Source organism: Scyliorhinus canicula, chromosome 24 (assembly GCF_902713615.1).
Source record: "Scyliorhinus canicula chromosome 24, sScyCan1.1, whole genome shotgun sequence".
Lineage (NCBI taxonomy): Eukaryota > Metazoa > Chordata > Chondrichthyes > Carcharhiniformes > Scyliorhinidae > Scyliorhinus > Scyliorhinus canicula.
This window is the reverse complement of record NC_052169.1, coordinates 8,891,563-8,906,476: the sequence shown is the minus strand read 5'-3', so window position 1 is coordinate 8,906,476 and position 14,914 is coordinate 8,891,563. Positions and strand designations below refer to the sequence as shown.

The 14,914-nt window shown below is 49.0% G+C and overlaps 1 protein-coding gene and 1 long non-coding RNA gene across 4 annotated transcripts in view; one reads left to right on the top strand and one right to left on the bottom strand.

Annotated features, from left to right (window-relative positions):
• Positions 1 to 14,914, bottom strand: part of LOC119956904 (collagen and calcium-binding EGF domain-containing protein 1-like) — a 132,942-nt gene that overhangs the window by 6,501 nt on the left and 111,527 nt on the right. For both annotated transcript variants that reach the window (XM_038784463.1, XM_038784464.1), the window contains 4 exons: positions 14,505 to 14,613; positions 8,015 to 8,154; positions 6,543 to 6,578; positions 1,516 to 1,551 (listed from right to left, as the gene is read on the bottom strand). In XM_038784463.1, the coding sequence (XP_038640391.1) occupies positions 1,516 to 1,551; positions 6,543 to 6,578; positions 8,015 to 8,154; positions 14,505 to 14,613 (321 nt within the window). The remainder of the gene's footprint in view (positions 1 to 1,515; positions 1,552 to 6,542; positions 6,579 to 8,014; positions 8,155 to 14,504; positions 14,614 to 14,914) is intronic.
• Positions 4,350 to 14,914, top strand: part of LOC119956906 — a 28,798-nt gene continuing 18,233 nt past the window's right edge. For both annotated transcript variants that reach the window (XR_005458705.1, XR_005458704.1), the window contains exon 1: positions 4,350 to 4,446. This is a non-coding gene — a long non-coding RNA (uncharacterized LOC119956906). The remainder of the gene's footprint in view (positions 4,447 to 14,914) is intronic.

Genomic DNA, 14,914 nt, shown 5'->3' with positions numbered 1-14,914 from the left:
TACCTCAGGAATCTGCACATTAGACAAGCTGTCTCACTCTAATATGCGGATTTGCCAAAATTGATCCCGCCCAAAATTCTGTTTTCAATCTGTTTCTACGCTGGCGATTAAAGGCTCAACATTGACCGCGACACTTGGCAGAACGCCCCTGACCTTCCTCAAAATAGTCCCACGGGATCTTTTTCATCGACCTCAGGGGGCAGACGGGACCTTGACAACAGCTTCAAATTGCCGCCAACTTCCTTCTTGTCTCCCCTGACATCATTTCGAGTTCGGTGACTCTCAGCCTGACTGTCAGTGCACTGATTTATCCACTTGTATCCGGGACACTTTTTTTCCCCACAAAAGAGTAATGGAAACCTGGAACATCCGGCCTCCATCCCAAGAAAATGTTGTTGCGGCCAGGTGTCATTATCTTTAGTGTTTGTTAACCACCCACTTAACCTCTCTCATTGCGAAATGTGATTGTTCCCTGCCATAAACCTTACTCATTCTGACATTTATGTCACCTATTATGACTGGACAACAAAACACAAGTGCATTGTCTTTTTTTTCCCTTCCTGTTCATCGCGTCAATGTTCGTTCAGCAACAATCGCCTGAAAATGAATATGCCTAAACTGAAACTCGGGAGTTGCGAAATTTAGTCGTCACGGAGAAAGGAGTCAAAAGATGGTTTATTCCCAAAAGGAAAGTCTTTACAAGCAACAGTCCGAATCCCGGCCGAGACCACTCTGCAGCTCCACTCCTACCCGGCAATGAGCTAACGGGCCCCCTCATTGGCCTCCGCCCCATGGCGATGGAGCTCGTATCCCACGAGGCTCAGGGGGAGATTAATCGTATCGTGGGGTGACAGCACAAGATTCAGTCTGCTACCATCGCTCCAGCTTCGCAAAAGACTTTCTTTAAAAATTTGCTTTTTTGTTTTCCAAAGCTAGCTCCCTGCGCAGAGCATTGGGCGGCCAGGAGTCCATGGCGACAGTCACTTGCTACCTGTTTCCCGAAGGACACGTGCACCATGCTGAAATTCCCGAAATAAATCCTCAAATTCGGTCACAGGTGACTTGCTGTCGGTGAGTGAAGTTAGCAGATCGCTAAGTCCACGATATGTTTTTGGCTCCAGTTAATCTGCAGTTTCCTCCACCTGTAACAATTAACCTGTAATTGACCTCCACAGGAAATGAATGCCTCCCTCCCAAAGTTTGACACTTTATGGTATGATTAATGCTTTCAGATCATCCATGTAGATATACATTTTTTAAAGAAAATTCCAATTAAGGGGCAATTTAGCGCGGCCAATTCACCTACCCTGCAGATCTCTTTGAGATTTGGGGGTGAGACCCACGCAGACACGGAGAGAATGTGCAAACTCATACGGATAGTGACCCGGGGTTGGGATCAAACCCGGGTCCTCGGCGCCGTGAGGCAGCAGTGCTAACCACCGTGCCACCCGCAGATATAGATGTGAACAGCGTTGAAAATTAATAGTTTTACTAGGTGCACTCAAGATGCCTTACTGGGAGTCCACGTGGTCCTGGAAGGCCCCTCTCGCCCTGAAAACGAACAGTAAAGATGCACAAATTAATGGCTAGCTTATAAACTAGAAGCAAGCAAAGATGACCCTTTACTCCGGTCAGCAGATCGGAAATATATCATGCTGTGTAATGTCAGGATTGAACCTGTCCAGATCAACACCCTCTAAACAACGGTGCTCACGTTTAAAATAGCTAAGTTTTTTATTTGTTTTTTTAAATACAAATTTAGAGTACCCAATTATTATTTTTTTTCCAATTAAGGGGCAATTTAGTGTGGCCAATCCACCTACCCTGCACATCTTTGGGTTGTGGGGGGTTAAACCCACGCAGACACGGGGAGAATGTCCAAACTCCACACGGATAGTGACCCAGGGCCGGGATTCGAGCCCGGGTCCAAAGCGCCGCAGTCCCAGTGCTAACCACTGCGCCACATGTCGCCCTCCAAAATAGCTAAGTTAACACATTTGCAGAGAGCGGGCAAACAGATGTCGCCTAAATGGGTCGTGACTGATATCGCACTGGTACTGCTTTGTTCCATGTCCAATTGATTCAGAGAAAATTCAACAAATTCCCGTTGGTACGTACCAGTAATGGTTAGCTAGCACCTTTAGTTAGAGGGTGAAAGGTCGACTTCCCAAACAAAATTAAACCAACATCAGAATGAATCAATTAAATTAGGCGTTTGTCTTTATAATGGTGGCTGTCAGCACAGCTGTATTGCACAGAGGTCTGTGTATCCATTCACCATTAACTGCCGTCTTGTGGAATTTTGTACATTAGAAACAAAATAGAGAGATGGTCTGAAGGGTTTGGTGTCACGTCTTCACTTCTCTTGCTGGGGTCTGAGCATGGTTATGACGGTTAGATGGTAACCGGTGCACTTTAATACTTTTAAGGTCATCCAAAGTGTGATCAATGCTGTCAGAAGACAGGTGGCACGGTGCTTAGCACGGCTACCTCACAGCGCCAGGGTCCCGGGTTCAATTCTGGCCTTGGGAGTGGGCAGCATGGTGGCGCAGTGGTTAGCACTGCAGTCTCACGGCGCCGAGGTCCCAGGTTCGATCCCGGCTCTGGGTCACTGTCCGTGTGGAGTTTGCACATTCTCCCCGTGTTAGCGTGGGTTTCGCCCCCACAACCCAAAGATGTGCAGGGTAGGTGGATTGGCCACGCTAAATTGCCCCTTAATTGGAAAAAATAAATTGGGTACTCTAAATTTTTTTTTTTTTTTAATTCTGGCCTTGGGTGACTGTCTGTGTGGAGTCTGCACGTTCTCCCCGTGTCTGCGCGGGTTTCCTCCAGGTGCTCCGCTTTCCTCCAACAGTCCAAAGATGTGCGGGTTAGGTTAAGTGGTTATAGGGTGGGGGAGCGCTATTTCAGAAGGTCAGTGCAGACTCTATGGGCTGAATGGCCTCCTTCTGCATAGTGATTCTATGTATTGATTTAGCTGCCAGCCTATAGAGTTCAAGGACTTGCACACTGGCCTCTGATTCAGTAAGTACAGTTAGATGAATCCCTCTTCCCAGATTTGGAATGCATTTCATTGACATTCAGTGGCATTACCATCACTGAATCCCCAACTATCAACATTCTGGCGGGGGTGGGGAGGTTTATCATTGACCAGAAACTAAAATGGACTAGCCATTTACAATGCGACTACAAGAACGGGTCAGAGGCTTGGAAATCTGCACCTCCTAACTCACCTCCTAACTCCCCTCCCCTCCCCCAAGCATGTCCAGAATCTACAAGGCACAAGTCAGGAGTGTGATAGAATACTCTCCACTTGCCTGGGTGAGCGCAGCTCCAACAACACTCAAGACGTTCGACACCAACCAGGAAAAAGCAGCCCCATTTGGGTGGCACTCCCTCCTCCACCACATGCGCACAATGGCAGCCGTGTGTACCATCTACACGATGCATTGCTGCAACTCACCTTCGTCAGCACCTTCCAAACTTGCGACCTCTGTGACCTGGAAGGACAAGGGCAGCAGGTGCAGGGGAACACCACCACCTGGAGGCTCCCCTGCAAGTCACTCACCGCCCTGACTTGTAAATATATCCTTGCCCCCTTCACCGTCGCTGGGTCAAAATCCTAGAACTTCCTTCCAAACAGCACTGTGGATGTACCCACACCAGGTGGACTGCAGCGGTTCAAGAAGGTAGCTCACCACCACCTTTCCAAAGGCAATTGGGGATAGGCAATAGGTGCTAGCCTAGCCAGCGAGGCCCACATCCCATTGAAGAATTAAAAAACATAATTGTGGCTATCTTTCGTAAATGGCCAGCACAGTGGCAGATTAAATACATGTCTGGACATGTGCAAAGTGCTGCACAATGGAAGGTAAACCACATGTACACACTCTAGGAATAGTGTTGAAATGGGGAGAAAGTTGATGGTGACGGCAGCAAGGTTAATAAACACCAAGCAGCGATCAATAATACAACCAAAGCTGCAGATTATAAATCAGAAGAGGTCACGAATAAACAGTACAGGGGCTCAAACGGCCGCCTCGACTCCACTCTCGAGTCCAGAAGGACAGAAGTTTTGCATCCTCTCCTGGGTTCGGAGCACTTCCTCTCGAGTGCCGACTCCGGGTCGGAGAAACTGCCCTCTTTTGGGCAAAAAAACCCTCATACTTCTCAGGTGGATTCAAAAGATAATATTTGAAGCAGAGCAGGGAGTTATCGTGTTTTGATGGCACCATTCCCTCCTGGACTGACGTCGTTCCCAAACCCCTGTCTCTTCTGCTTTCACCGGTCCGTGCCAATTGAAACCACGCCAACTGTGAAGCATTCTTGTTTTGTTTTGGTATGTTCCCTGTACTTTTTCTCCGCTGAGGCGCAGCTCACCAGTCATGGTGGCGTCCACTTCCTCATCCACCCACAGTGTTTTATTCGGGTGCTGAATCTCCACAGGTGAGGCTAAGCAATCACTATTGGAAGGCTCGTTAACGGAGAAGCATCGCTAGGCCCAAATTCGCCCACAAATGGCCATCTTCCAGTCTGAGTCACTAGATGGTGGGCAGCACGGTAGCACAAGTGGATAGCACTGTGGCTTCACAGCGCCAGGGTCCCAGGTTCGATTCCCCGCTGGGTCACTGCCTGTGCGGAGTCCGCACGTTCGCCCCATGTCTGCGTGGGTTTCCTCCGGGTGCTCCGGTTTCCTCCCACAGTCCAAAGACGTGCAGGTTAGTTGGATTGGCCATGATAAATTGCCCTTCGTGTCCAAAAAGGTTAGGAGGGGTGATTGGGTTACGGGAATAGGCTGGAAATGAGGGCTTAAGTGGGCCGGTGCAGACTCGATGGGCCATAAGGCCTCCTTCTGCAATGGATGTTCTATGTATCGTGAGGGCAGAACGGCAGCACAGCGGTTAGCACGGATGCTTCACAGCTCCAGGGTCCCAGGTTCGATTCCCGGCTTGGGTCACTGTCTGTGCGGAGTCTGCACGTTCTCCCCGTGTGTGCGTGGGTTTCCTCCGGCTGCTCCGGTTTCCTCCCACAGTCCAAAGATGTGCAGATTATGTGGATTGGCCATGCTAAATTGCCCTTAGTGTCCAAAAAGGTAAGCTGGGGTGACTGGGTTACGGGGATAGGGTGGAGACATGGGCTTGAGTAGGGTGCTCTTTCTAGGGGCCGGTGCGGACTCAATGGGCCAAATGGCCTCCTTCTGCACTGTAAATTCTATAATTCTATGGTAACTGGCGGGGGGCGGTCGGGGGGGGGGGGGGGGGGGGGTGAATGGAAGGGCAGGGTGGGAGGACCTATCACCTCCTTCAGCCTGGGTCATGAGGTCAATTTCAATTCACGACTGTAATTCTGACTCACGTCAACAAAGGATCCCCGAGATCTCTGCAGCCTGTAGCGCTCCATAGGATTGCACCAGTAGGTCTGTTTTAATGCCAGATAATTTCAATAGGGTGAAAAGTGGTTCCTATGGAGTGTAGACACCAGCACAGATCAGTCAGGCCCAATGGCCTGTTTCGGTGCTGTGCATTCTGAGTAATTCAACCCTTAAACCTATGGGGATATGGGCACTGTCTCCAGAGCATCCCGCCCAAGCAGCATTCGATGTGTGAACAGGTCGCAAATGAGAAAATCGGGGTGGCACGGTGGCGCAGTGGTTAGCACCGCTGCCTCACGACGCCGAAGACCCGGGTTCGAACCGGGCCCTGGGTTCGATACCGGCCCCTGGGTCACTGTCCCAGTGGAGTTTGCACATTCTCCCCGTGTCTGCATAGGTCTGACCCCCACAACCCAAAGATGTGTAGGGTAGGTGGATTGGCCACGCTAAAGTGCCCCTGAATTGAAAAAAAAAGAAGAATTGGGGCAGCAGGGTAGCATGGTGGTTAGCATAAATGCTTCACAGCTCCAGGGTCCCAGGTTCGATTCCCGGCTGGGTCATTGTCTGTGTGGAGTCTGCACGTTCTCCCCGTGTGTGCGTGGGTTTCCTCCGGGTGCTCCGGTTTCTTCCCACAGTCCAAAGATGTGCGGGTTAGGTGGAGTGGCCATGCTAAATTGCCCGTAGTGTCCTAATAAAAAAGTAAGGGGGGGGGGGGTTGTTGGGTTATGGGTATAGGGTGGATACGTGGGTTTGAGTAGGGTGATCATGGCTCGGCACAACATTGAGGGCCGAAGGGCCTGTTCTGTGCTGTACTGTTCTATGTTCTATAATTGAGTACTTTAAATTATAAAAAACAGAGGGCAGCACGGTTGCGCAGTGGTTAGCCCTGCTGCCTCACGGCGCCGAGGTCCCAGGTTCGATCCCGGCTCTGGGTCACTGTCCATGTGGAGTTAGCACATTCTCCCCGTGTTTGCGTGGGTTTCGCCCCCCACAACCTAAAGAGTGCAGGGTAGGTGGATTGACCACGCTAAATTTCCCCTTAATTGGGAAAAATGAATTGGGTACTCTAAATTTATTTTAAAAAAATAAAAATGATAAAAAACAAATGAGAAAATCCGAACAAAAATATACATGAATACATGAAAATAAAATGAGAAGGGGGAAACTGTACCTTTAGTCCGTTCTTTCCTGGTGTCCCAGGTGTGCCCTAGAAATATAACAGATCATTTTAGTCTGCAAGATATCATATCGTCTGAGAGTTGTTAGCGGTGGGTGTTATGTTAATGGAAGGGCTGGACCCCATAGTGACGGGCAATGAATGCTGGACTAGCGATACCCACATTCCTTCAATGAATGAGAAAACCCTCTCCTGCAGATGACAGCTTGCCTCAACATTCTGTCACCCTGGCCTCCCCTCCCCCTATTTCAGTCATTTTCTCCAGACCCACAGCCCGTTTGAGATATCGGCCCTTCTCTAATTCTGGCCTCTCGCGTATCCCCGATTTGAATCGCTTCACCGTGGGTGGCCATACCTTCAGCTGCCTGGGTCCCAAGCTCTGGAATGTCCTCCCTAACCTCTCTTTCCTTCCTTAACACACTCCTTAAATTGGCCTCCTGGATGAAGGATTTTGTCAGTTTAATAAGGACACGGGGAGTCGGCACAGAGTAAAAATAAAGAATGACGGGGTTTTTTATCATTTTTATTTTTTTTAAAATAAATTTAGAGTACCCAATTAAGGGGAATGATGTAGCTCACTGGGCTACATCGCTGGCTTTTAAAGCAGACCAAGGCAGGCCAGCAGCACGGTTCGATTCCCGTACCAGCCTCCCCGGACAGGCGCCGGAATGTGGCGACTAGGGGCTTTTCACAGTAACTTCATTGAAGCCTACTCGTGACAATAAGCGACTTTTATTTCATTTTCATTTATTTCCAAACGATATATATAATACTTCCCTGTGGGCCCCGACCGGGTTCCTGCTTGGTTAGCGCCTTACTGGCCGACCTTATATGCACTGGGTAATTGAGATACCCGGCCCCCAGCGGGGAATCTCGCACTCCGCAAGGAACACGGGGAAGATGAGCATTCCCATCCCGTAGATCGCATGTGGGCTATTACAGTGAGTTGCTCTAATATCTTATGTGGTACAATGTCACATTTTGTTCGATAATTCCCCTGTGAAACACGTCATGAACCTGCAAACGCCACATGTACAAGACAAACATGAAACCAAATGCTGCCGTGAGAACAGCTCCAGGGCACTTTAGCAGCTAATGATGATGCAGGGACTCACATTCCCTCTTTTAAAAAAAAGTCCTTAAAACAAATCTGATGCTGCACACTGTCATGTGAGAGTACCTTTAAGAAATGGGTATTTAGGAAATGTTCCTTTAAGAAATGGGGGTTTATCAGTGATGTCAGAGTGTGGGTGGAGCTGGGCTGTCTGTCAGCTTTTTACTTTCGTTTTAGGCTGTTTGCTGCAGGGTGTGTTTTAGTTTCGTTTTCAGAGCTGGATAGCTGCAGTCACAGCCAGAAGGTGTATGAGTCTCTCTCTGTAATCTAAAAACTGTAAATCAATCCTTTGGTGATTCAAAATTAATAACTGCTCTCAGTAATGACTTTAACCTGATGGTCACTCACTCACCACTGGACCGCGTCTTCCCCTCTTGGTGTGGGATTGATCAGGGATGAGACCCATGGGGCCCATATCACCTCTGGGTCCACGAACGCCTGGAGGCCCCATAGGCCCAATGCTGCCTTTTGGGCCTAGATTTCCTGGTGGACCTTAAATGAGAAAACAATGTCACCATACTTAACGGCAAATTAGGTTAATCAATCTCAGTTTGGGATATTGCTGAAAAAGAGCATCATGTTGACCAAGGCTTTTCGTCTTCCACTCATTAAGACAAATGCAAGAATGCCAAATTTCAAAAGATCACAACAATTTATACAACACGAGATAAGTTTTTTTCCCCCCTGCAGTATCAATTGTTGTGAACGTTTGAAGTTTGGTGTTCTTGTGTTTGTCCCGATGAGTGCAAGACAAAAATCTTCTGCAACACGTCCTTTTTCCCCCCAGCAATACACAAGATTTTTTGCGACTGACTGTTTGTATTTAGGCGATGCCTTTAATGTAATAAATCATCCAAGGCAGTCCACTGTTTATGTTGGGGGTGCCGGAGTGTAGGGCCTAGACAGCTGGAAGAGCAGCTGTCCATTGTGGAGCACAAGAGGCCAACATTACAGCGATCGTAGTGGGTTTCGGGAAGTTTAGACAGGGGGAGGGGTGACACCATGGAGGGCTTTGAAATCAAGGGTGAGCATTTAAAGATCAAGGTAATGCGGAACCTGGTGTCCATGTGGGTCAGGTAGCCCACGGTAGTGTGACTGGACCTCGCCTTGATTTAAGGCGCACACAGTGAATGAGTTTATGAAGCGTGGAAGCTGGGAGGTTGGCCACGAGAGTTCCGATATAGTTGAGGCTGGAGGTAAACAAGGCTGGGTGAGGGCGACGGAGCAGAGGAGCTCAAGGAAGGGCAGAAATGAGTGTATTATAGAAACGGGCGGAGGTAGTCCTGGCGACGGAGGGAATGTGGGTTCAGAAGCTCAGCTCAGGCCCAAACAGGGTACCAAGGTTGCAAACAATTTGGTTTGGCTTCAGTCAGCAGGCAGATAGAGGGATGGAGTCAATGGCAGAGGCACAGGCTGCAATCTAACCACAATAAAACAGAGTCCGTTTGGGGCGGAATTAGAGGGGTCATTCCCGGTGCTCATAGTGCCAGGAGCGACCCCGCTACCTGGAGGACTCTGTCTTGTTTCCATAATCTGACACGGAATGAGGCCCGAAGCCACACTCAGCGTCATTTCCTGTTCTGAGGAGCTACAACAAGCGGAGTTCGTCAGTGCAGGATGAGATCAGGACGTCATTTATAAATGGACGACACTTCAGCGCAGTGGTTAGCACTGATGCTACACAGCCGTAGGGCCCCAGGTTCGATGCCCGGGTCACTGTCTGTGCGGAGTCTGCATGTTCTCCCCGTGTCTGCGTGGGTTTCCTCCGGATGCACCGGTTTCCTCCCACAAGCCCCGAAAGACGTGCTTGTTAGGTGAATTGGTCATTCCGAATTCTCCCTGTGTACCCGAACAGGCGCCGGAATTTGGTGACTAGGGGATTGCCACAGTAACTTCATTGCAGTGTTAATGTAAGCCTACTTGTGAAACTGATTAAGATTAGTATTATATTATTATTATAAAATGGCGCCCCAATCTCTCGACACCCCAACGCAACATCCCAGAACCCCCCAACTTACCTGTTGGGGCGACCTCAGGCACCCTCCCCACCTCTTAAGGGCATTGGCACATGCCAGCCTGTCACCCTGGCAGTGCCACCGGGGAACCCTGGCAATGCCACCGGAGAACCCTGGCAATGCCAGGCCGGCACCCAGGTTGCACTGCCAGGGTGCCTGGGTGCCACCCCTCCCCAGTAGCTGACCATCCGGAGGCGGGGGGGGGGGGGGGGGGGGGGCTCCAATCACCTGGGAGACCTCCCCCCGGGTACCGCTATGCCTGGTCCCCCTTTGGTGACATGTCCTGCCCCAATTCCCCAGTTTCCCTCATTCATAACTTTCGTTATGCAGACCTCTAGACGTAACAATTCCCAATGCATTCCTGTCTGGCCTCCCACATTCCACCCCCCCCTCCCCCCTCGTAAACCCAAGCTCATCCAAGACTCTGTTGCTCAAGGCTCAACTCACCGCAAACGCATTCCTCTAACAGCTCTGCGCTCGCTGACCCAATATTGGCTCCCAGTCAAGCAGTGTCTTGATTTTAAAATCCTCCTCCTCGTTTTCAAATCCCTCCGTGGCATCGCCCCTCCCTAGCTCTGCCATCTGTCCACAACCCTCCGAGAACTCTGCGCTCCCATACTTCCACCCTCCTGGGCATGCCTACATTTTAATTGTCCCACCATTGGTAGCTTTGAGTTGCCTCAACCTGAACCTCTGGAATTATCTTCCTCTACCTCTCCATCTCGTTTTCCTCCTTTAAGACAGTCCGCAATACAGTCCGCAATTCCTCTTTCAGCAAGCATTTGGTCACCTGATCTAATATCTCATTTTGTGGTTCGGTGTCATCATGCTCCTATGAAGCATCTGGGCACATTTTGTTCTGACAAAAGGCGTTCAGAAGGCTGACACTGCTACCAAACGCTATCGGCTGATACCTACAGTGAATAAGAGAAGCCTGAGAGAGAGAAAAACAAGTACACGTTCTTGTCATTCTCCTCATTTCTCTGTCGGACTTTCAAATAGAAAAATTGATGATCGCGCCTCCTCCTTAATTCCGCTTTTGCATATGTGTGTTTTGGGGGTTTGCACTGAATTGATTCCATCGCTCCCAGCGTAGTTGGATTCAAAGCAGCAAGAATGTGGCACAATTGACAAAAAGAAAACTCCCGTCTGCTTGAGTTTACGTTGGACTTCAGCCATGGCAAGCACAAAACAGTTTACTTAGTCACGAAAGCATTCTTTGAAGGCGCAATTCTAAACAGAATACTTTGACGGTATATCTTGTCAAGTGTAAACAACCAACATAGGTTCCAATTATCCACGCTGATTATATAAACACTTCCTCCCTCGCTGTCATATTCTCACCGATTCAAAAGTCCCTTTAACAGAAACTGAATTGAAATCTAATCGGAAGTGGGAAGTGAGTTCACTCGACTTCAGGCACGATCCTAAGATTTGAAGGAATCGAGGAAGAAGTTCAAAGACAGCAACAATCCTGCCTGTGCTTGCCTCATATTCTCAATCTCCGACTCTTTTGAAAAAAATTTAGAGTGCCCAATTCTTTTTTTTCCCCCCCACCAATTAAAGGGCAATTTTAGCGTGGTCAATCCATCTACTCTGCACGCCTTATTGGGTTGTGGGGGCGAAACCCGCGCAAACACGGGGAGAATGTGCAAACTCCACACGGACAGTGACCCAGAGCCGGGATCGAACCCGGGCCCTCAGCACCGTGCGGCAGCAGAGCTAACCACTGCGCCACCGTGCCACACCATTATCCTGCTTTTAACGGATTGATGCAAATTTATTTGTTGCAACTACATTCCTGTGCTGGAAAATAAATCAATATTTGTGAAGCTGGAAGTGGGTAGGCGAGTAAATAAATAAATAACCTTTTATTGTCTCAAGTAGGTTTACATTAACACTGATGTGGAGATGCCGGCGTTGGACTGGGGTGAGCACAGTAAGAAGTCTTACAACACCAGGTTAAAGTCTAACAGGTTTGTATCGAATCACTAGCTTTCGGAGCACTGCTCCTTCCTCAGGTTAAAGGAAGGAGCAGTGCTCCGAAAGCTAGTGATTTGAAACAAACCTGTTGGACTTTAACCTGGTGTTGTAAGACTTCTTACTGTACATTAACACTGCAATGATGTTACTGTGAAAATCCCCTAGTCGCCACATTCCGGCGCCTGTTCGGGTACACAGAGGGGAATTCAGAATTCTCAGCCGTTACGGGAATTGAACCCGTGTTGCTGGCCTTGTTCTGCATCTCAAACTAGCTGTCTAGCCCACTGAGCTAAACCAGTCCCCTCATAGGAGCAGGGTGGACAGGGGAAAAGAAACAAAAAGCTTTGCATTTGCATGCCATCTTTCAAATGCAAAGGTCATTCCAAAATACTTCGCAGCCAACCAAATCCGCATTTGAAGAGTCGTCGCTGATTTAACACAGCGGTCATCCCGCTCAGCAAGATCCCACAGAGAGAATTGTGATAAATGACCAGGTATTGGGTGATACGTTTTGGCTATCGCCTCCTGGGAGGACTCCCTTGGTCGTCTTCACTGTAAGCACCATTGGATCCCTTAGGTCCATTCGAAAAAACAGACAGGTAAATGGGACTTTTGGATAAGTTTAGGATTATGAAGGGTGTTAAACTAGGAAGTTAGCCAGGATGGCTTGGGAATAGTCAGATCTACGGGCGACAAAGGCACGGCTGAGGGATTCAAACGAGAACACAACATGATTTGTCCCACCCAACACTGGCAGGTGTGAAACCTGAGATCTCCCTATGTTGTATGGCTCAATAACTCACTCTGCAATCCAATCAAACACAGTGTATTCAGTGACACCATTTCTTAAATATCCTATCAAGTCTTGCAAACAATGCACTCACAACACGAAGAAAATAATTAATGATTCACATACAATCCAGCTATGCAGGTACCTTTTTGCATACAGCTCTCAAACTTTGTCCTTGTGGTTATGATATCAAGTGTTACACCCATGTGATACATTCCAACATAATGCTGGGCTTCATGCATTGCCTACTGCAATCCAGACGAATTACACCACAGAAAATGTAAACGCAGCATTGCCATGAAAGTCTTAAAATAGAACCTGATGCAGACACTCGCAATCCTAGTATCTCAATGAAAAGGACCTTCCCTCCCCTTGTTGCACTGAGCTGAATTCCTGCCAAGGGTTTGACAGGGTGGATGGACCGAGATGTCACAATTGGCTGGAAAGTCGAGAACTCGGGGTCGCTGTTTCAGAATGTGGGGTCGGTCATTGAGGACGGAAATGAGGAGAATGTTCTTCACTCACCGGGGGGGGGAGGTGGTGGTGGGGAAGGGGGGGATCCCTTATCCCGACAAGTTGTTTGCTCAGGACCATAGAATCCCTCTCGTGCTGAATCGAAGAATAGAAGCCCCACAGTGCAGAAGGAGGCCATTCAGCCCATCGAGTCTGCACCAACCCTCTGAAAGTGCACCCCACCTAGGCCTACTCCCTTGCCCCTTTGTCTTTGACTATATTCAAGACAAAGAAGAATAGATTATTGGACATTAAGTTTTTTTTTATTCGTTCATGCCCTTGTCCTTCTAGGTGGCAGAGGTTTTGAAGGTGCTGGCGCATATACCATAGTGGGATGCTGCAGTACACCTTGTAGTGGGCACGCACTGTTGCCGCTGTGCATCGGTGGTGCGAGTGCCAACAAAGCGGGCCTGCATTGTCTTGGATGGTGTCAAGCTTGTTAAGCGTCATTGCGGCCTCACTCACCCAGGCAAGTGGAGAGTATTCCATCATGCTGCTGGCTCGTACCTTGTAGATGGTGGACAGGCTTTGGGGAGTCAGGATGTGAGTTACTCGCCGCAGAATTCCCAGCCTCTGACCTGCTCTCGTAGCCACACTGTTTAAATGGCTGGATCCAGTTCAGTTTCTGATCAATGGTAACCCCCCAGGATGCTAGTGGGCGACACAGTAGCACAGTGGTTAGCACTGTGGCTTCACAGCACCAGGGACCCGGTTTGGGTCACTGTCTGTGCGGAGTCTGCACGTTCTCCCCGTATCTGCGTGGGTTTCCTCCGGGTGCTCCGGTTTCCTCCCACAGTCCTGAAAGACGAGCTGGTTGGGTGAATTGGATGTTGTGAATTCTCCCTCTGTGTACCCGAACAGGCACCGGAATGTGGCAACTAGGGAATTTTCACAATAACTTCATTGCACTGTTAATGTAAGCCTACTTGTGACACTAATAAGAAGAAAGAACAAAGAACAATGCAGCACAGGAACAGGCCCTTCGGCCCTCAAGCCTGTGCCAACCATGGTACCTGCCTTGCGGAGTCCGTATTCTTCCATTCCCACCCTATTCATATATTTGTCAAGATGTCCCCTAAATACCGCTATCGTATCTGCTCTCACCACCTCCCCAGGCATCGCGTTCCATATATTTACCACCCTCTATGTAAAGAAACTTCCCTTGCACATCAGTTCTAAACTTTTCCCCACGCACTTTAAACGTATGTCCCCTCTCAATCCAGGAATGAGTCAGGTGAACCTTTGTTGCACTCCCTCTAAGGGAAATATATACCTCCTCAGATATGGAGGTCAACATGGTACCAGGCGTGGTTTGTTATATTTCAGTTTGTTTGTGTCAATTGCATTCAGCTTACTGGAGCAAGGAGAGCGGAGGTGGTTTGAGGGGGGGTGCACAGTGCCGAGGGATGGGGAGTGAGGGGGGGGGGAACATTTGTTGAATGTATTCTGCTGTTGGAGGAACCAGGTTGACCCTTCAGGCTTTGCTAAGAGTTTCCCTGTTTTTGTTCTTAAACTAGACGGGTACAGGCCGGTGGTCTTACCAGGGGGTCCTGGGGCACCAGGCAAATGCGGAGGGCACGGCAACGTTTCTGTACATTTCCTGGCATGTAGCGTCTTTTCACTGGAGTTATCGAGATTGGCAAACAGTAGCTGGGGAAAGGGAAGTTTCAGCTGTTAAGTTGTGTTGCAAAAAAAACATAAATCCGTTATTATTAAGCCCCTGGATTCAACACAAAAATGTTTCATTCAAACTATAGCCGATCAGCTGGGTGAAAGGTTCATTTGATTGTGTGAGCAAACCCACGTGCAGCAATAACAGAATGGGGGGGGGGTGGAAATTGGACATGGGCTTGGATGCACCACAGGTGGCAGCAGAACAAGGCCAGCAGCGCGGGTTCAATTCCCGTACCGGCCTCCCGGAACAGGCGCCCGAATGTGGCAACTAGGGGCT